The sequence below is a fragment of the Solanum stenotomum genome, chromosome 1 (assembly GCF_019186545.1).
Source record: "Solanum stenotomum isolate F172 chromosome 1, ASM1918654v1, whole genome shotgun sequence".
In the NCBI taxonomy this organism is placed as follows: domain Eukaryota; kingdom Viridiplantae; phylum Streptophyta; class Magnoliopsida; order Solanales; family Solanaceae; genus Solanum; species Solanum stenotomum.
The window spans coordinates 15,409,050-15,430,910 of record NC_064282.1 but is presented as its reverse complement, the minus strand read 5'-3'; the positions used below and the strand labels follow the sequence as shown (position 1 = coordinate 15,430,910).

At 34.0% G+C, this 21,861-nt stretch overlaps 2 protein-coding genes across 2 annotated transcripts; both read left to right on the top strand.

Moving 5' to 3' along the window:
* The first annotated feature begins 1,414 nt into the window (after positions 1-1,414).
* On the top strand, positions 1,415-3,066 carry LOC125846813 (uncharacterized). Its single transcript, XM_049526432.1, has 5 exons — positions 1,415-1,893; positions 1,963-2,076; positions 2,391-2,519; positions 2,601-2,792; positions 2,875-3,066. The coding sequence occupies exons 1-4, from the start codon at positions 1,669-1,671 to the stop codon at positions 2,736-2,738; spliced, it is 606 nt and encodes a 201-aa protein (XP_049382389.1). The 5' UTR covers positions 1,415-1,668; the 3' UTR covers positions 2,739-2,792; positions 2,875-3,066.
* LOC125858404 (uncharacterized) lies at positions 2,854-15,605 on the top strand. Its single transcript, XM_049538206.1, has 14 exons — positions 2,854-3,074; positions 3,367-3,373; positions 3,561-3,698; positions 3,861-3,980; positions 4,067-4,320; positions 8,203-8,300; positions 10,691-10,785; positions 10,866-11,155; positions 11,649-11,752; positions 12,309-12,403; positions 13,169-13,479; positions 14,168-14,271; positions 15,108-15,217; positions 15,304-15,605. Exons 1-14 carry the CDS (start codon positions 2,854-2,856, stop codon positions 15,343-15,345), a joined length of 1,989 nt encoding a protein of 662 aa, XP_049394163.1. The 3' UTR covers positions 15,346-15,605.
* The last annotated feature ends 6,256 nt before the right edge of the window (positions 15,606-21,861 follow it).

The following is a 21,861-nucleotide window of genomic DNA, read 5'->3' as shown; positions in this document are numbered from 1 at the left end:
ATGTGGAGGAGAACTTTGAGATGCAAGGGAACGAACCAGTGGCTGCTGAACCAGTAACTGCCGATAATGCTGCACCTATGATCGAGGAACCAGTGGATGGAAGTAAAGCTATGGCTTCTCCAGCATCAGAAGCTGTAACTACCGAGACAGACCTGTCAAGGGAGAAAGAGCTTGATAGTAACCAAAAGAAGAGAACCAACAAAATAGAACAAAGCCTAAGTAAATTTACTGAAAATAGTTTGTGCAAGTATCTTAAACACAACTATATACATAAAGTTGTCTGTATGGAGAGGACAAGACTGTAGAAAATAGTAGTTTTGATTCTTAATTACATAATACTAATAACTAATCCAATATTACATATATATACAGAACATAAAAGGATAAGACTGACACTATAAAGTAATTCCAGAGTTGGCACTTCTGACTCTTTCGCCCAACGATGCGATAAAACTTTTTCAAGTTCCACCATAAATTCCAATTCACCCGATAGTGGTAAGGGTGGAGGAGAAGCAATATCAGAACAACCACGAGCAGGACGAAGCAGCGAGACATGAAAAATAGGATGTACTGAAATGAAATTTAAAATGAAATCAAAATTAAAATAAGTCAAAAAGTAAGAGGGAAAGAAACAAAGAAAAAACAAAGATAAAAGAAAAAAAATGATAAAGTAGCAAGTTAAAATGAAAAAATAATAATTTAATTTAATTGACATGTGTCATGTAATGATACGTGTGTGAACACATTTGTTTTTTAAAATCTGGAGCTAATTGGAAAATGATATAATAATATCAAGTTCAAAATTATTTATTGGGGGTAATAGGACAGTAAGTTAAGATGTCTTTTTGAACAATTTCAGTGGTGATTTTATATCTTTTTTATTTTATTAAACTTTATGTCATGTTAAATTCTTTTTTAATACAAAAGTGTAATAATTAAAGAAAAAGATTTATGAGAGATTTGTGTCCCGAAATAGTCTGAATTCTAAACAAAATCAAGTTGCTAATTGCCGCACTTTTGGGTGTGGCGATAATTAATGAGTCCCAAGTGGATTAGAATGCTACTAGTGTTTAGTCATTATCTTGATCAAGACAGACGAGGAGGTTGAAGATTCATCGTCAGAAAGATCTCTCACGTGAGTTCTTTTCTTTTCCTTTCAAAATTTATGATTTTTTTTTTGAAATTTCAAATCAAGGCGTATCTTACTGATCAATAAAGTCTGTTAAGAATTGTAATGAAACCCTGGCTAATTTCTTTTCATATGGTCTAAGTTTTGATAAATAAAGTTATCTAATACATGTAGAGATGGGAGTTAGCAGGTAGCCATGAATTAGACGGGGTGCGAGTAAGTTGGCTCACACCACCTAACAAAAAAATGTTAGGTGGTGACTCCACAAATCTATTTGATAAAATTTCCAAAGTTAGCACACATTTTTAAGCCTTTAAACTTTTCGTTTCAAACCTGGAAATAATTTTCTTCTAATTATTTCGTGAACAGAGTGCCATAAAGGTTTCTAACATACTGATTCTGATTCTACAACTTGAACCTCTCTTGTCTATTGTTCTAATCCTTGTTTGCTTTTTCATTGATTTGTAAACAATGGTGGTGAAAATGATATTGTTGACTCTCTTTTAGCAGAAACGGGGAAGGAAATAACCATAACAGATATGCAGGACAATATCTCACAATGCCAAGAAATTTTATCGTTATTTTTGCCACTGGATGAAGTGACCATTGCTAGGATAGTTGGTGTGATTGTCCGTACACAATCAGATGACAAGAGTGTACACTCAAAATTACTTGCTGATCTTTGTGGCAACAATACATCGGAGGATCTATCACAAATGACTGAATGGGATGCCGACACTCTTATTTATGCAACAAAGCAACTTGTGAGTTCCATTACCTTGTACATTTATTTCTTGATGATAACAAGAATTTTACCAACTCTGCTGCTGCAGGCTCCTGAATTGAACTGGGTAACTATTATGGAAAACCTAGATCATGAGGGTTTCTATATTCCCAACGAAGCAGCTTTTAACTTTTTGATGTCTGTTTATAAACATGCCAGCCAGGTACCTCTTCTCACTTCATCTCTTCTTTCTATATCCTTCAATTGAATAAGGGACTGGAAACATTTCTAGATTTGAAACCGGGGAATATGCAAAATTCTGGAATTGCTAGACATACATTTCTATTCAATTAACTTGTTTACATTCCCTGTTTGTAGGTTTTGATATTTTATTATCTTTTTTTTTTTTTCATTTGTATTACTTAACTTTTTATTGCTTCTTGAATTTCCTTGAGAATGCATGGACCAATGTATATTGGTACCATCATTTTCAAAAAATTTACCAAACATATCTTTGTTTATTATGCTGGAACTTAGGGTCACTTTCCTCTCAGAGCTATTTGTGGCTCTATCTGGAAGAATGCTGAGGGTCAGATTTCCTTACTTAAATATGCTGTCTCAGCTCCTCCGGAAGTATTTACCTTTGCACATTCTGGGAGGCAACTGGTAGGCCGTCTGCTGCTTTTAATATTAACTATGTATATGAACATCATATCATTTTTGTTGGTCTTACAGTCAGTTTTGCAGGCCTATGTTGATGTTGTGAATGACCATAAAGTTCAAATTGAACATGCAAATCATGCGTGGTTGTGTCTTGACCTTCTGGAAGTTCTTTGCCAGCTGGCTGAGAGAGACCATGCAAGTTCTGTGAGATCCATACTCTAGCACCCTCTGAAGTACTGCCCTGAAGTCTTGCTTCTTGGGATGGCCCACATTAACGTACTGGGTTTTGACATGGATTAAAATTCTTTCGTGTTGTTTTTCTACTGTTATTACTAAAATGTCTTTGAATGATTTTCAGACTGCATCTAATCTTCTCCAGCAAGAAGTTTCCTCTGCTGTTATCCCAATATTACTGCAAAATGCTGATGCAAGTGGTATGATTGTTCATCTGTGGCATGTTAATCCCAACATATTGTTGCGGGGTCTTGTAGATGCGATGAGCCCTGAACCAAAAAACATGAGCAGATTTTTGGCTGCCTGTCAAGAGATAAAGTTTGGGTAACTTATCAGATTTGAGTATACTTTTCCTATTACACTATGCTATAACCATACTGTTAACATGTGTTATGGGAGAGACGAGTTCTCTGTGTACCTCCAGTCGGGAACATTCCATAGTTGGTAACAGTCATAGTTTGATGAGAAAATTCTAATATGTCAAGTGTTAAGCTGTTTTAACTTCTACGCATCATGGTAGCTTGCTGGAAAATGTATAGTTGTTTTTGTTTCACAGTTAACTGTTGCATTTCAATTGGTCTAGAGTGACAGTGTGAAAGTCAAATGATGTTTGCAGGATTACTGTCAGAAGCAATAAGTAACCAAAAGAATTCTGTTTGCTTATTTTTCAAGGCTTTATTTGGAGAGTAATTATTCACTGATTATTAATATACACTCATTTATCCATGTACATATTTCCTTTTTTTGATATACCTAAACCATCTCCATTCCTCCAGTTTGTAAACAAGTGTAACTCGTTTTTCCTTTCAGATTCTATCACCAATACTAGATATGATTCCATATCCATTTGGTGTTAGATTTGCTGTCCTTGCTTCCTGCAAAGGACTCATAGATTTGGAGAAATGGTTGAGCAGTCACTTGAACACATATAAAGATGCATTCTATGAGGTATGTTTTATCCACTATGTATAAATTAGACATATTTGGTTTACATTGTTGCTGTTCTCCAGACCTAGTCTGCCTTGTCGTTTTTCTTAACATTGGAGAAAATATTTGCTTCCTATATCCCCGCATTCAACCATTGTGCCAAACTTCACATATATTTTGTAGGAATGCATTAAGTTCTTGAAGGAGGTGCATCTTGCTGCTCAAGTTGTTACTTCCAACCACTTCTGTTCTCCCAATGCTCTTAGGACTATTTATTTGGAAACTTCTTCAACATTCTTAAAGGTCCCATTTTGACACTTGATATTGATTAGTTCTAGCAGCATACACTTCAATTTGATTTTGCTTACTTATGGATCTATTCCCTGCAGGTCCTCCAGTCTCATTCTGGCCTAGTTTCTTCACCCCACTTATCTGTGGAAATGGATAAGTTGCACGTAACATACATGAGAACTAATTCACGGTTTAAGAGTTCTGGTTCTGCTGATTTGTCATCATCTGATTATTATTCTGAAGATATTGAAGCAGAAGCAAACTTGTACTTCCATCAACTTTTCTCTGGTCAGGTGACTAATGATACAATGATTCGAATGCTTGCTCATTTGAAAGAATCGACTGAAAAGAGGTTAATTGTTTACAAAAATCCATTTCAATGATCTTTTAATTTTACAATGGTTGCACAGATGCAAATCGTGCATTCCTTTTCTTTTTGCACTTTGTTGATTCTTACAATTACTTCTTCTCTAGCATTGTGCTCACTAATCCCAAAAAAATCATGCAGCAGTTGGATATATACTTCGCTATTCCTTACCAGAAGGTAGTATTAGTTATATTCCAGCAAAAAAACTTACACCAAGGGGGACTAAGCCTGACCACAGAATATAATATTTGACTGGTTAACCAAGCCAAGTCAATGCGCAAAAAAGAGTAGTACTAATTACAGGGGATCCTATTCTAAGAAAAAACATTTTAGCTAACTAAATAATTAGCTTTATCTTATAGAATTCACAGATTAGGGAGTTGACTCTTATCCAATTGATAGGATCCCTTGGCTCTTTTGGCAATGTTTGGAAGGAGTCAAAGAGCCTACCAATATCTTATTTGGAAGCATACTTAGTGTCATGACCCTAGACTACCCCTAGTTGCAAAACGGTGCTTAGAGCCACAAGTGACCCTAAGCTAACCTCATGGTTTATCTGTCATGACACTAAGCTAAACATGAAATAGTATCTTAAAACAACTGGATGCGGAAGCTAACAATAGTCTATTATACTCAATTGTAAGGTGGATATTTAAATTTTTGTTTTTAGCCGAATCTTGGCACCTGTAGATCCGAATCTTAAAATTTAGATCATAGAGGATCTAACCTCTAGATCCGCACCCATATCAAATACTCGCACCCAAGCCCGAACAACTTAGGGAATAACTGTATGCTTGGTCATGCAATAGCTGAAAGACTGAACTATGGGAGATACTGAAATCGACATATAACTATGTGAACTACTACATGGAGTTCGATGTATAATTCCCCTATCAAAATGGCCCAATATACTTTGCCAAGGTATAAATGCTGATTTGAATTAATGTGGATCCACTAAGTTAATGTCCTTAAAAGACTAAGGAGTCAGCCTCAACTAGCGAAAAACCCCCTTAAACCCTACGGTGGCACGTAGTTGTAGAACTTAGGGATTGCTACTAAATGAATCATGCCTCAATAACGGGTGAGTCTTCATCCTAGGTCCACTCGGTATTAAGTAAAACTCCCAATGAAAAACATGGAAATAATTGGAGACAATAATATTTTGGTAATACTAACTTATATTGATAATAATTGAGTAGCTCATGATTCATGATAAACCCGATAATATCTGAAAGACACTTTATCTTTAGGCATAATACATAAATATGCTCTTTAAATTGACTTTATTTCACATTTATGCCCTCTAACTTTGGGTGTGCACAAGTGAACACTTAAATTTGTATAAAGCTGAACAAATAGATACACACGTCCTAAGTGGCATCCTACATGGCAATTTACATCTTATGTGGTGTCCTACGTGTATTATGTCACCTAGGACGCATGTGTCTACTTGTTCAACTTTATACAAGTTTAAATGTCTACTTGTGCACACCAAAATTGGAGGACATTAATGTGAAATGAGGCAAAGTTAAAGGGTATATTTATATATTTTGCCTAAACTGGAAGTATCTAAAAATCACGAAACCTAATAATCTGAAACATGCATTTGGAAGTACATAATTCTGAGTCATGAAAATACTTATATACTGGCTGGAATGGAAGCCTTGACTTGAATTTCTTGAATGTAGACTTGAAGCTTGGAACCCCAGTTCTTGCTTGAGAGTAATGATTCTGAATTTGGAAGTTATGCGTGAAAGGTCATATGTGAATCTGCTTTCAAAATATAAGGATGAATATATCTTTGTAACCATGATACGAAGATAAAGCTAAGATATCATATTTGTGAAGTCATGATGATAATGAAGGTGTATGGAATTAATAGTAGCTTTACTGGAGAGTTTCTTACAATCAACAAACACCATTTGAGCTGATAATGTTCAACTTACGATCTCAGTTGGGCGGGCTTCCTTATACCTTTTCAGGGTATATAACCTATCTGTCTAATAAGGATTCACTAATTGAGCCTCAAAGGACTAAAAGAGTTGACTGTCAAAACGACATACTCAAATCCAACGGTGACACGTAGTTATGGGATTTGGATTTTCTAAACCAGTGTCCTCTCGGTGCAAAGCAATTCTCCCAAAATAATACTTATATGATATGCTCATAATTTGGTAAACTATGTGTCCGTCTGAATAAAGTATGAGACAAAACTCAAATCTTTCTTTCTAAAGTCATATACTGAAATCTCTTTTAAAACATATCTTTCAAATTATGTTCATAGCTTAAATCATGAGAAGATTTCTAGAACATGTATATCTTGTGACTTTTCAAAATAACTTTCATAATACCATAAAGACTCTAAATTCATGCTTTGAAATTTAAGTATCATGAATCATAAACAATAACACGTCAAGAACTAATAAGGGTTATAAATATGATGAATTCAAAAGTGGGTTTGATAACCCTAACTATTGAATCAAGTTCATAAAAAAACTTGTGAGTTTTGGACATGAGGATGAAAGGAATTCCTCGTTGAACTACTACATACCTTAGTGAAGGAACTTGACAAAGAACCTTGAACTTGGAGCCTTTAAATCTTGTGAAAGTGGAGAAATCCCTTTCTTGAAGTTCTTGGGTTTCGGAAGAAGGAGAATTAAGGATTGTGGAAGTTACAATGCGTATTAGGAGGTTATTAGGCTATGGTATGGGTTTAGGGAAGTTAATTAAGGGTAAAATGTCAACAATACTCCTCTGGAAACATAAGAAGACCATAAAAATTGAAGAAAATGACCTTTTAATGAATTCTGTTGGCCAAATTGGTGATCTAAAGGCCCCATCGCCAAATTATTCAGTGGATTGCCAAAATGGGACTTTGGATCGCAAAAATTAACAGATTTTGAAGGTCTTTGGGTCAATTCGGCAATACACCAACCTATTAGGTGATTCACCGAATGGACAAGTGTCATTGCTGAATTTCCCAGTCTGGACAAGTTCCAGTAAAACAACCATAACTTTCTACTCTGAATTCTGAGTGATGCAAACTTGGTGGCATTGGAAAGAAATCATAAACCTTTAATTTATTTGATAGTTTAAGGGTCACCTAACTCTTTATTTGTTGAGAGATATGATCGTTTGAAGTTGACCCTTGTATGAACTCATGCGGAAACTTAGCCGATAGGAAACTATGAACTCAACTTAATGCTATAGAGGTCTCCTATGACCCTAAACAACATATGATATACTTCCTACACTTGGTAAGGACCTTAACACACATGAACAAGTAGGACATCACCTGATCTAAGCTTATATATTTATGACAAATGGTTCGGATCCTTAGAGTAGAACTTGCGAGGTGTTACATAATCTGGGGGAGAAGTTTGTGAATCTTGTTTTTGATCTGGTAGTCTACAATTTGCCTGATTCCACCTGGACTGGCCACTGCCCCCAAAGAGCTAGCAAAATGTTTCCAGGCAGCCTGAACAGATTCACCTTCCACAATAACATGCAATATTGTCTGATACTGGGGGTTATGCAGCATTTACATGTAGCAAGTAAACTAGTAATGGTAGTAACAATAGGCTGTGTGAAGAGGGAGTTTGGGTTTTTTTCTCACTGAGAAAATTTCTCTCCAGTAAAGTTTAGTACCTTTGACTTAATCAAATCTACGTCTGCAAATGTTCTCTACTTTGAATGCATATTCTCGTCTGAAACTAAATGTTTGCAGAAGAAAAGTAAGATGTTTTTCATATTTTAGCTGTTTATGTTATTGTTAAGAAGTGATGAAATGAGTTCTACTTCCACTATTTTGGTCTATTGTGATGATTCACTAAAATTTCTTCCTTGGGTGATATTTGAAACTTTCAGGGAACAAGCAATTTTCCGCTGCATGATCGTTAAGCTGTTAACTGAATCTTTTGCCAAGTACCCTGTGAGGCAACTCCAAATGTCTGCTGTACTCTTTGGTCAGACCTTCAGATACTAAACCTTGAACTGCTCTCCTTCTTTTTACTCTTAAACTGTATTCAAATTTATACCTAACTCTTAGGTGTTTAGCATATTCCTTATTAATTCGAAGAATCCTTGCCAGCTAAGTAGGTTAATAAATTTATTCTGATTTGCACATACAAAATTGTTAATAATTTCATGAAAAACGTTTCTATTCAGTACCACCATTGAAATTACACTTCAGTTCAAGAATGTTATGTTATTTAGACCTGACAATGATAATCTACTTGCGACCTAGGTTAACAGTTGTTAAGGTAACGCCCAAGTGCCGCGAGGACTTCGAATGATATCTTCTAGATGGACCGGAAGGACTCTAGTTGTACCTAAGAAAGTTGATCCTTTTACACTTGAGATTACTTAACTATAGTTTCGTAAAAACAACTAGATCAACATTACAACCTAAAATGTAAATCCACAACCTTAGTTTCATATTCTTATTGATACAACTAAGTTTTTAGTTACTAAGCAATACTACAATCAAATCTCTTAAATTTTACTTTCAACCTTTGTTTTAGAAATAAAGACTATTTGTTATGGTTACGCCTACGAGTAATATTCTCAGTGGGATTCGACCCCAACTTTTGTGGATTCTATAATTGAACAACGATTGCTTTATACTTGATTGAGATGTGTAATTTGAGCGTATCATGAACCTCCGTGAGATGGGGAACCTGACTCCCATTTCCTGATTTTTACTAACTCTTACCCCATGGAGACTTACGCAGGGGTACGATGGTCCTAACCATCCATAACGACAAGACAGATCATTACCATATATTTACTTATAAGTGCAAGATATTGTTCCCTTCAAATGCAATTGGTATAGGTCAAATAATGGAATTGTTTTAACTTCCTCGCAACTTTGACTTTGACTTGAAATACAATCTGTTGGCTAACAAAAAAACAAATCAAATATATTTTTAAATTATATGTAAATACGCTGCATGATATTGCTTCAGAATAGGGAATGGGGAGCATACTTATTTTTGTTAGACAAGAGGATAGGAAATACGGTTGCGAAAAAAACGTGGATAGGAAATAACAGCCTGAAGGAGGAGGAGTTCCTAGATCTTTTTCTTTTATTGCAAGGAGTCCCAATGCTACTCTTAGTCAACTAAGAGACGGAGAATGATGGGGTAAACTTATTAGAAATAGCAATATAATTGAAGTAATTTGGCCTTGGAAATTGATTTGAAAAATCAAAACACCCACAAAACTAGCCTGCTTCAATTGGTTGGCTATCATGGGCCATGTCTAATTCAAGAGAACCTAAGGGAAAGCGGTACAGGAGTCTGCTCTAGGTGTTACATATGTTTGGCAGGGAATGAGAATATTAATCATCTATTTTAGCGTTGTCCTGTAACAAAAAATGTTTGGGATATTTTCTTTGCTTATTCGGAATACAATGGTGTTGCCTGGTAGTCTTAGAGAAGCCCTTGTTATCTGAGGTGTAATAGAGAATTGGGAAAATCCATCAGAAAAAACTTGGCAGTATCGATAGTTCCACTTTGTGTCACATGGGCTATGGAGTATCTGGAAGTAGAGGAGTTCTGAAGGAATCTCAACTCCACTTTGTTTCTTGCTTTTTCAAGCTCCTTGAGTTTTTTAGACAGGAGTTGCAGTTGTACAGGAGCTAGCTATTTTTGTAATTCAACTGCATTCTCTAGATGCGTTGTTGAATGAAATCTACTTTCATCTGATTAAAAAAGAGCAAACAACATAAATCACACTAGTTTTGGTCCTAATGACGTGCACTCACATCAGTTTAGGGAAATTATCTTCCGTATCACTTTTATCTGGCACACTGAGATACATGTATCTCAGATACATACGAGTCAAATTTGATTTAATTTGTTTTAGATTCACTATATTCATCATGATTAGCATATCTAGGATACACTAACTCTCTCACTTCTCTGCGTCTCTCACTTGCCTTTCTCCTTATGTATCTGTATTTTTGAACGTATATGAATTTCACAATTTTTATGTATAAGTGTATCCAGTACTAATTTGATGCATCTAGTTAGTTTCATCACTATATCTGGTATCAAATATTTATTGTATCCGTGCATAGACACATGTATCTGGTATCAAATATTTAGTCTATTCATGTATAGATACATGTATCAAGTATCAAAAAATGCACTGATACATTCATCAATGTATCCGTGCATAGAGAGCAAGAGCGAGGGGGAGAGAGAAGAAAAATGAGAGCGAGCTAAAAGGAGAGAGTGCATTGCACATTAATTAGCGTGCATGAATTCTAGTTTGAATTACTTCACCCCTTTAACTACTTTTTGCTTCCTTTAAGCTATGATTCTTTTTACAGTTGGAATTTACTTTGCAGGATCACTTATTAAGAATCATCTCATAACTGATCATACGCTTGGGATCGCTTTGCTAGCCGTCTTGGATGCATTGCACGAGTGTCTTTTTTCAAATGTTTGCTCTCAGTAATAACATGTTAATTTATCATAGACATTACGTTAGCTTCCATTAACTAATGGCTTCTTTTCTTGCAGATGTTTGTTTTTGGTATTGGGGCACTGGCACAATTTGTTGACCGTCTGATTGAATGGCCTTATTACGGCAGCCTTATCGTGAAAATATGGCTTCCGCGTGAAATGCATTCAGATTTGGTTGAGCAGGCTCTTGCCAGGACTTCACAGGCACATGCAGGCCATTGTCCTGCTGTAGACGAAGTACATCAAGCAGAAGCAAGCTTGTATTTCAATCAGTTGTTCTCTGGTCAGCTGACTAATGATGAAATGATTGGAATGCTTGCTCACTTTAAAGAATCAACTGATAACAGGTCAATTTTATGGAATCTATGTTGATAATCTTTTTCTTTTCTGAAAACTTACACAAGGCAGATCATGTGTCACTTTCCTTTTTCAGCATTTTGCTTTTATGATTTAAACAAATCTTGTGGCAGTTTGACTAAATATATTTCCATTTGTTTGTTTTCTTCTTTTCGATTTGCTTTTGTGTTGGTTGTGGGTGAGGTTTTGCAAATTTACTGTAATTTCTAAGCAATTTGAAGCTTTATAACTGCTTGCTGTTTCACTGAGTTAAGAGGGCGTTCCTTTTTTACTATGAGAAATTCACGGTAGACCTCAGTTGATATGATCAAAGCTAAACATGAGAATATTCCTGCCCTAAATGCACGTTCTTATCTCACACTTCATATTTTTGGTGTTTCATAATGTTGGTGTTCAGAAAAGAAAAGGGCCTGCTTCACTGTCTTGTTTTATCTTGATGTTCTATCAACTTTAGTTCAATTCTTAAGTGATAAGAACTTGCAGGGAACGAGCAATTTTTAGTTGCATGATTGTTTTGCTGTTCCGTGAATTCAAACTGTTCGCCCATTTCTCAAAGAGGCTACTCAAAATTTATGCTGTTTTTATAGGTAAGGGTTTCAGATGCTATTTTTCTTTTAGTGTGTATTGAAATTTGTCCATAATTGACTTTGAGGGGTTTAGCATACTTCCTTAGTAATCTTAGGTATTGGGGGTAAGATAGATATGATTGATCCTTTTCAAATCTGTTTCGGCTGTTCTATTTTGTACTAGTAGTTAAAATCCATGAACATACACTTAAAACATGTTAGGTACGCATACTTATGGTGGTCCCAACCTAACAGCTTTTGAAATTTAGGGTAACATTTACAAACGAATGGTTAAAAGATTAAATTAACTACAACATATTCTTAGTGCAATTATCTAAAATTTTATCTATAATTCTAATATAGATAAAATTATCTTTAAGTCTCCTAGCTTTAAGTTCTACTTTTATTCTATTTTGTGTATGAAATTATCTTTTAAAAAATTATTTCTAATTATTGAAAAAATGGCAGAAACCCGCACGTGCCATGAATTCCAGTGTAAATTACTTTGCCCCATTAACTATTTTTGGTTTCCTACTTGAGCTATAGTTCTTATTATTGTTGAAAATTGCCTTTACAGGGTCTCTTATCAAGAATCAACTTCTAATTAATCATACTCTTGATATTGCTTTGCAAAATGTCTTGGATTCATTGCGTGAGCCTGCTGATTCAAAGGTTTGCATTGGCCATAACATGTTTTTCTTAAGGAACATCACTTTGTAATTACTACGTTGTACAATAATTAGAGTAGTAATTATCTGTTTGAATTGCACATGCTAGTAAATGCATATACTTGTTTGTTTGTCACAACGTAATTATAATAGGATTTCAGTATCATGTTTGATTATACAAGTTGTAATTGGATATATTGTTTGATTATTTTTTAAACAATATAAATATTCATGCTAAATTATTTTTTTCATTAGCTGAACAGGTATTTGAAAAATGTATGTGAATCTAAGAAATATTAATTAGTTGTATCACTAGGTATTTGAAAAATCCTTTTTTTTTGTTAAAGATAAATTCAATAATTATTATAGGATGACTAATATTGTAAAGAATATACCTTATCCAAAAGATAGTATTGTAATTTGAATCATTTAGTACAAGATCCTATTACTAATTAAAATTTTGACTAAGATGGATCTAAGATGTAAAGTTTCGTTTCCCAACAAATATTTATACTAATGAGCAGGATTAGGAGCATTAAAGTAGGAGTAGGTTTGAGGAAAAGTTCATATTTGAAAAATAAATATTGTTTAGAAAATGTGATTGCCAGCTTGTTTCACGCCTTACAATTCCACATTTAACCAACTAATTAATTACTTAGGCACACAAACAAGTAGCTACGCTAGTATTCAATTCTCATGTGGCTTTCTAAACACACCCTAAATAATACTTGAACTTAGCATTACTGATGGCTTCTCTATATATATGCAGATGTTTTATTTAGGTATTAGGGTGTTGGCGCAGTTTGTTGACCGTATGATTGAATGGCCACAATACTGCAATCGGATCGTGCAAGTATCTCATGTACGTTCAAGTCATCCAGAGCTTGTTGCATTTGTTGAGCGTGGACTTTCAAGAGTTTCACAGGCACATGCAAGTCAGAGTTCTGCTGCTGATGGTTATTATGCTAATGATATTGAAGCAGAAGCAACCTTGCACTTCCAGCAAATGTTCTCTGGTCAGCTGACTAGTGATGCAGTGATTCAAATGCTTGCTCAATTCAAAGGATCAACAGATAATAGGTTACTTTGTTTACCAGAATTTCATGTCTATGATCTTTTATTTTCTCAAGGCATGCTCGCTCATGTGTTCTTTTTCGTTTACACTTCTTTGGTTCTTACAACTTCTCCTATGGCATTGTGCTCTTTAAGCAGTTTACAGATTATGCAGCAGTTTGACTAATTATTTTTTCGTCACTCTCTTCTTGGTTGTGCCATTATTGTTTACAGTAAACAACAATATATACTCACTCCCTTTTTATTATTGCTGTGTACAAATAGGAAATTTGGTCATTTTTCTCACTTTTAGAGTTTCACTCTATTTAAGCTTTAGTCTGATTTAATCAACTCTAAACTTGCATATATTTACTTTATATGCACACTATTTTCTCAAGCTTAGCTTTGCAGAAAACAAGGATGATGCTATTCATGCTGGTTTGAAAAAAATGGCACGAATCAATTCTGCTGCACTGTTTTGGTCTATCGTGATGATTCATTAAATCTATTTGTTAAATTAGGCCTTACTCCTTTTTGCAATCAGAACCTTGATATTTTTTTTGTTGAGGTAGCAGCTAGAATTCCTATCTCTTTGATAACATGTTGAATTATGTGAGTGCTTCATGTAAAGGTTTAAACTATTAGAATGAGCAAAGTTTCTTTATTTAAATTTGGTCTTCACCAAGCTTGTTAATTGATTTTGTGAAACTTGCAGGCAACAAGCAATTTTCCAGTGCATGATTGTTAAGCTTTGTAGAGAATACAAAATTTATGCCATGTACCCAGAAAAGCAACTGAAAATTGCTGCTGCTTTCTTAGGTGAGATTTTGCAGATTCAATGTTTCAAGTGATTATCTCCTTAGTTTTGTCTTTGATCATATTAAAGTTAGTCCTTGACTTCGATTGTGTTCAGCATATTTCCTTTCTTGGCCTTTACTATTATGTTTGTATACGCTATAATCTGTTTCGACTGTTCTTATTATATTCTAAGTAGATAACTTTTTAAACATATTGTTTGCATTTATGTTCCTTTGGTTGTCTTCCCTATTTAGTCCAAATTTCCACCTTAAACTTCAGTAACATGTGCTAAATATGTCGCGCTCTCAAGTATCCTACTTGTAAGGCCAATTTCCTAAGTTTAGAACATCAATTGTCTTTAAACTCTTTAAGGTTTAATATATGTAAAACTTAAAGATTGATCTGTTTTAGAAGTATATATGTGGGCAGTGGCGGAGCCAGGATTTAGATTGAGGGGTGTCAAAATATAAAGTAGTATGCACACAAGTTGTCTAAAAAGTAAAAAAAAACGCTGAAAGCCTTTAAAAAAAAATTGGCTTCAGCAAGGTTCGAACTCCCAACGCCTAGGTCAATGACAAGGCGGAACTTTGTAGCTCCTGAACCGCTGAACCAACACTTCAACTTGGTTCAGGAGTGTCAATTCTAATATATATAGGTATAAAATCAGAATTTGACTTACTTATACAACGTAATTTCCCGATGAAGGGGTGTCGCTTGACACCCCTGGGGCAAGGGTAGCTCCGCCCCTGTATGTGGGACATGGATTTTAGTTTAAATTCCTTGGTCAGGCATTTAACTATATTTTTTGTGCTTCCTAAGTGAGTTAATTTCTTATTGCATTGAATTTGGTTTTGCAGAGTCGCTTACTAAGAATAAGCTCATAACTCATCCTACGGTTTGGAAAATTTGTAATCAAGCTTTGCGAGCTGTCTTGGATGAATTGCATGAGGTTGATGCTGATTCAAAAGTTTGTTTTCTGCGATAACACACTTTTTTACTTTTTGAACTTACTGTTTAGCTTCACATTACTGATGGCTTCTCTTCATGCACCAGATGTCTGTCCCTGGGACTGTAAAGTTTGATCGAAGGACCTAAGGTGGACTCGAAGCATATATGTTTGAACCACTGACTTCAAGATATTCGATTCATCTATGAATTTCATATCTTGTGAATAGTTTAATTTGCTAGAATTCCTAAGTGGTGCATTTAGAATTAGGGGTTGGCATCAACTTCTGATGGCTATTGAAATGAAATAGAATTCATCTCTTTGCTCTTTTTGGAAAATCAATAGCTTAAATTATCTATCATCTTTCCTCTCTGAATACTTGCAAATCATTTGGTCATAACTTCTTATGTGTTGTGTGAGCGCAGTGGCGGACCCAGGATTTTTGCTCAGGGGTTCAAAATAAAGAAGAAGTTTAGGTAGTAATGCAAGTGTGCGGTGAGCATAGTAGCCCCCTCGGCATGCTCTTTGTACAAGAATCATAAATATATCATTGGTTCATAAAAGTAAAGACTAAACTAATCAAAGATATCAAGGACAAAGATACATTGATAAGAATTTTAGCGGATTGACTATATTAGCGTGAAAATTAAATGATGAAAAAGGGAGCGAGATGGGAAAGAAAGATATTTACCTTATTATGCTAAATGTAACTTACTTTATTATACCATATTAAATATTTCTTTCTACTTTTATAATGCTCCATTGAGCATTCTTAAAATTTCTTGTGTTTTTATACTTTTATTTTGTAATGTTTTACTTTAGTTTTCACTTTTTAAAAAATTTAAATTAGTATCCATTCGATCACATATTGCTATGAAAATGGTCAAGATTCTCTAAAAGTGTGTAAGAATAGAGTTACTAATATTATTATGCATATTCAGAAAATAAATAAATAACATCGTTAATTTTTTTAGTTCATATAGTTCAATTTACTAGGTTAGTCATAATTTGTAAAAAAGACAAATAACGAATAAATCAAATAAGTTTAGTTTTTATCACTCTAAAATAGAATTAAAAATATAAAATAAATTTCATGAATTCTATAAATTAATATTTTTAAAAGGATGTTAACGATATTTAAGTTTCTTCATTAAATTACATCTAATTTATCTTTTTTTTTTTAAAAATTATATTTCTATCACAATTTCAGGTTAAATATAATTCATCATATTTAAAAGATATTTTCAAGTTAGTATATGAAAAAGAGTTACATTGAAACAACATGAATAATAGATATAAAAATAAGAAAAAATAAAAATAAAAAGAATGTGTCTAATAAATTTAAACAAAAACAAATTAAATAGAAGAAATGAAATAAAAGGGAAAAATAATGAAAAAGAAGAAAAAGGTCTAATCCCATAAGTTTCATTTTCCAAAGCATTAAAAAATAGGGGGAAAATGTTGCCCAAGGGATCAAAAGTTCCATTTTCCAAAGCATTAAAAAATAGGGGGAAAATGTAGCCCAAGGGATTTGAACCCGTAACCTAGGAGTATTTCCTGAACCACTTATCCACTAAGCCAAGCCCATACTATGTTTTTAGGTAGTTCATTTTAAATATATATACCCATAAAATCAGAATTTGATGTTATATATAGTGTAATTTTTTGACGAGGGGGTTCGGGTGAAGCCCCTAGAGTCCACCTAGGTCCGCCCCTGTTTGAGCGTGCTCATAGCCTCTTAAGAAATTATTTGCGTTTGACTAATTATTTTTTTCACTAGTTAATTAACTTGAATGAATATAGTGAATTTACTGTGTCCTTATTATAATTGTAATTCAGATAGGTAAGATACAATTTTTATTTATTACATACATATATCATTTTTCCCCGATCATCTCCAAATTCATAATATTACCAATTTAGTCCTTAAAAATTAGATTCTATATGTTTTCCATTGCTCTCCTCAAATTATGAGGTATATAATTGGCTAACATGTATTGGACTGAAGTGTTTACCTGTCTGGACGTTGATGTATGACATACATTTTGTTTATTGACTTACTAAATGATTGAGGACAGTTTGCTAATATGGCTTTGTTTTGCTCGTTTTGATCCTACCACAAAAACCCTAGACTTACAATGATGATTAGGACTTTGATGGATCACTTGTTTTTGCCTGGAATATTGCAGTAACTTTTTGGTCAGATGAAACTTTATGTGACACACTTTTATGTGTTCATTACACCATTATCTTTAGAGAGATAATTAAAACACAAGTTAAATTAGGTAATGGACTGATCACTGTCATGAAAAAAAAGTAACAATTACGCATCAGTATATTCTATTCAAAAATTTCTCAATCACAGAGTATATTTGTTCAAAGCACTTAGCTTAAAGACTGTGAATAATGTAGTCATCACATAGACATATTTGTTCACGATTTACAATTCCATATTTGCTATCAACTATCTATTTATTCTATAGTTCCAAGTGTATCAGCATTAATTCTGTCTGTGTTGCTCAATGTTTGCACCCAGGCATAGTCTTACAGCATGGACCCATTTTCTGATTCAAATAAGAAACACTCACAAAAACCGATATCCTATGTAGCCAATACCCAAGTGAAATCGGATTCGTACGAGAACTATACGATGCCCAGTAATATGAGTCTACGTAACTGACTCCGTTCTCCACCATAGGCCATTATACTGCAAATTACATATTGAAAAACAACAATTAGTAAGAAGGATTATTAACTTGGAGAAATAAAAAGCCAAGGGCAGAGGGCAGACTAGTGTCACGTCCCGCCACATCACAGTGAAATTTTGTGTCCGAATAGGGGCGGAAGGGTCTAGAATTGTGGAGAGGTTTCCGGAAGACTCTAGAACCCTTTAAATTATTCAAGAAGGCTAGAGAATTCTATAGAATAACTTAGAAGGCAATGGAAGGTCCTAGATAGTTTCCAAGAAAGCCTTAGAATTCTCTAGAATGTGTAGAGAATTCTAAAAGAGGGACTAGATATTTTCTTGGAAAGCTTTAGAATTTCCTAGAATTAGTAGAAGATTCTAAGGAGGAACCAAAGTGTAAATAGTTTATGGACTTGTAAAGTAAATATTAATTATATTTTAGTCCCTAGGAGGTAGTATAAATAGAGGTGCCCCTCATTTGCAAGGCACCATCCAAGCAACCAACCAAGAAAGAAAGTGTAAAGCATTCTTCCAAGCAATATAAGCCTTCTTCCAAAATTCTCTAAGTCTTCCTTTTCATTCTCTTAGCGATCTTAGTTTCAAAGGGCTTACTTGAGCTTACAAGATCGTGAAAGATTCGTGAGTAAGTTGTCAAGTGTCGCACGGAGCTTTAGTAAGACTCTAAGTCCGTGACACTAGGCTTCCAGAATTTATAAACTATTGTGAACTCAGTAAACAAACTATTCATACAAGTAGGTATGTCCAAATTTGGGAATATATAAAATCAAGAATATCTACAAAGCATAGCTGCTCAGACAAATAATGTTGCAACGTGTGGATCTGCCATTTACATCTGAAAGGATATATAAGAAGTTTTCATTTTAGAGTTACCATGACGTAATTATGAGGTATGAAACGATATGTTTTTGCTACCAAAATTATAAAAATTGTGCCACCCACTCCGCCATCAGAAGATAGAATAAAACTTGAACGATTTCATCCTACAGACATTGTTAGGCCAGCAAAGTTAGTAATGGCTATAATAGCCTGTTAAAAAACCGAAGCATCGGGTATAACCATGGTAATAGCCATGTTTCATAGAGAATGAACAGAACAGTAGAGAAGAAGAATGAGAGATTGAAATGGAAAAAGAGTTTGTTTTATGTCGAGAAGTGTAAAAAAAATCATTCTTAAGAACAAATTGATAACTGCCACAGGAAACAAATACAAATTGGGCGGCAATTTAACAGAAAATAGATAATTATTTTTATTTATACTTTTTGTAATCAAATACCTGGTTAGTAAAATGTACCCAGGGGTGGCTCAATGCCTTTAACAATGAGGCATATGCCTTAGCCTCCAAAATCGAAGGGCCTATTTTTTTTAGTAATAATAAAATTATTATAAGTCTTTTTTAACAAAAAAAAATTTATACTGTATTTTTTAATTTATTTGTCATTTTTTTAGTTTATTTCGAAACATTAAAGAATGTTTCTTTTTTATGGATCAATTTTTAAATTTAACTTCTACATAATATGTTTAAGACCACAAGATTAAAAATATTTTGGTATATATATATCTTTAGTTTAAGACCATAAAAAATAAAACTTTTTTTATTAAAAAGAAAGAAATAATTTGAATCTCACCTATAAAAAAAAATATTACTCCCTCTGTTCCAATTTATATGAGTCACTTTCCTTTTTAGTCAGTCCCAAAAAGAATGACACATTTTTATATAAAGTAACAATCTAACTATAAAATATCTATTTTACCCTTAGTGAAATGATTTACAGTCACGCAAATTTTCTATCATTCATTGTGGACCACAAGTTTTAAAAGTCTTCCTTTCTTTCTTAAACTTCGTGCAGAGTCAAAGTACCTTATATAAAATGGGACAGAGGGAGTAAAATTTAGGCCTTCAATTTATTTTTGGCTTTAGGCCAATAATTAGCTTGAGCCGCCACTGAAAGTACCTCTCAGCAGCGTTCGCAGAGCTAATCTCAATCTCCGTTGATACTTAATCTCGATCGGGACATTTCAATTCTGAAGGTAAAATGGCTTGAGTCGCGGGTTGGGTTTGGATTCTTGGGTTGAGTGGACNACTTGTTTTTGCCTGGAATATTGCAGTAACTTTTTGGTCAGATGAAACTTTATGTGACACACTTTTATGTGTTCATTACACCATTATCTTTAGAGAGATAATTAAAACACAAGTTAAATTAGGTAATGGACTGATCACTGTCATGAAAAAAAAGTAACAATTACGCATCAGTATATTCTATTCAAAAATTTCTCAATCACAGAGTATATTTGTTCAAAGCACTTAGCTTAAAGACTGTGAATAATGTAGTCATCACATAGACATATTTGTTCACGATTTACAATTCCATATTTGCTATCAACTATCTATTTATTCTATAGTTCCAAGTGTATCAGCATTAATTCTGTCTGTGTTGCTCAATGTTTGCACCCAGGCATAGTCTTACAGCATGGACCCATTTTCTGATTCAAATAAGAAACACTCACAAAAACCGATATCCTATGTAGCCAATACCCAAGTGAAATCGGATTCGTACGAGAACTATACGATGCCCAGTAATATGAGTCTACGTAACTGACTCCGTTCTCCAACATAGGCCATTATACTGCAAATTACATATTGAAAAACAACAATTTGTAAGAAGGATTATTAACTTGGAGAAATAAAAAGCCAAGGGCAGAGAGCAGACTAGGCTTCCAGAATTTATAAACTATTGTGAACTCAGTAAACAAACTATAAACACAAGTAGGTATGTCCAAATTTGGGAATATATATAATAATATCTACAAAGCATAGCTGCTCAGACAAATAATGTTGCAAGTGTGGATCTGCCATTTACATCTGAAAGGATAAATAAGAAGTTTTCATTTTAGAGTTACCATGACGTAATTAGGAGGTATGAAACGGTATGTTTTTGCCACCACTTTGTACCTGTTAAATTTATGAGCATTCTAAATTAATATGGAAACTCTCACATGATGCTAAATTGCTAACAGGACTGTCCTAAGTCTCGAGATCCAAATCATTGTAAACAAGTGATCCAACACAAATTACATATACGCACTCCTTTTTTTTTATAAGACCTACAAATTTTTTCTCTTAACATCAATTGAACTGAATTCCATGAAGACTCCATTCAACTTCTAAAAGAAAATGCTAGTTGTTCATGAGACCTCCTTTCACCTAACTCTCATTTTCAACTCCCCTCCCCCCATGTATCTATACAAAGGAGAAATACATAAAATTAGGAAAATACCTGGAGCATTCAAACACCATCTTCCTTCCTATCTAGATATGTCACTTGCACTAATCTAGTGTTATTACCCAAAAAAAAGGAGATCATGACATTCTCAGATAGACCTATCAGTCTTAGCAATCAACAGTAAGATATTCTCTTAATTTTGTAAAAAAAAGTCTCAGATGTGAGGTTAACACTTACCATTGTTAAGAAACGAGAATAGTCGACATTCCTAAGCCTCAAAAAACTTTCAGCTGCAAAGCTGACTTCAGTAGCTCGCAATATAACGCAAACTGCAAAAATAAAGAGTTTATTTAAAACACAACAGGACACAGAACACTTTTTTAACAAATAAAAAAAAGCTATAACAAAGAGTTTCTCTAAATTATGAAAGTACATTTGCAAGTAGTTAAAAATAGAAAATGTATTATCAACCTACGCTCAATTCAAGCTAAACCACAATAGGATCTACTTATATAGCCGTAGTATCTAGGGCTTAACTTACCATGTCTAACATTATTATGGACAAGGTAAACGGTTCGCCAATATTCCATGACCCGTAAACTAAACGATGAGTTGCCTCCCATGAAAAATTCAAACTGAGGTCCTATTATAGTTGATCGACCTTCTATTTCCGTCTCACGTTCCATCACCTGAACCCATTGAAATCATATCATACTATTAAATTACAAAAAACTTAA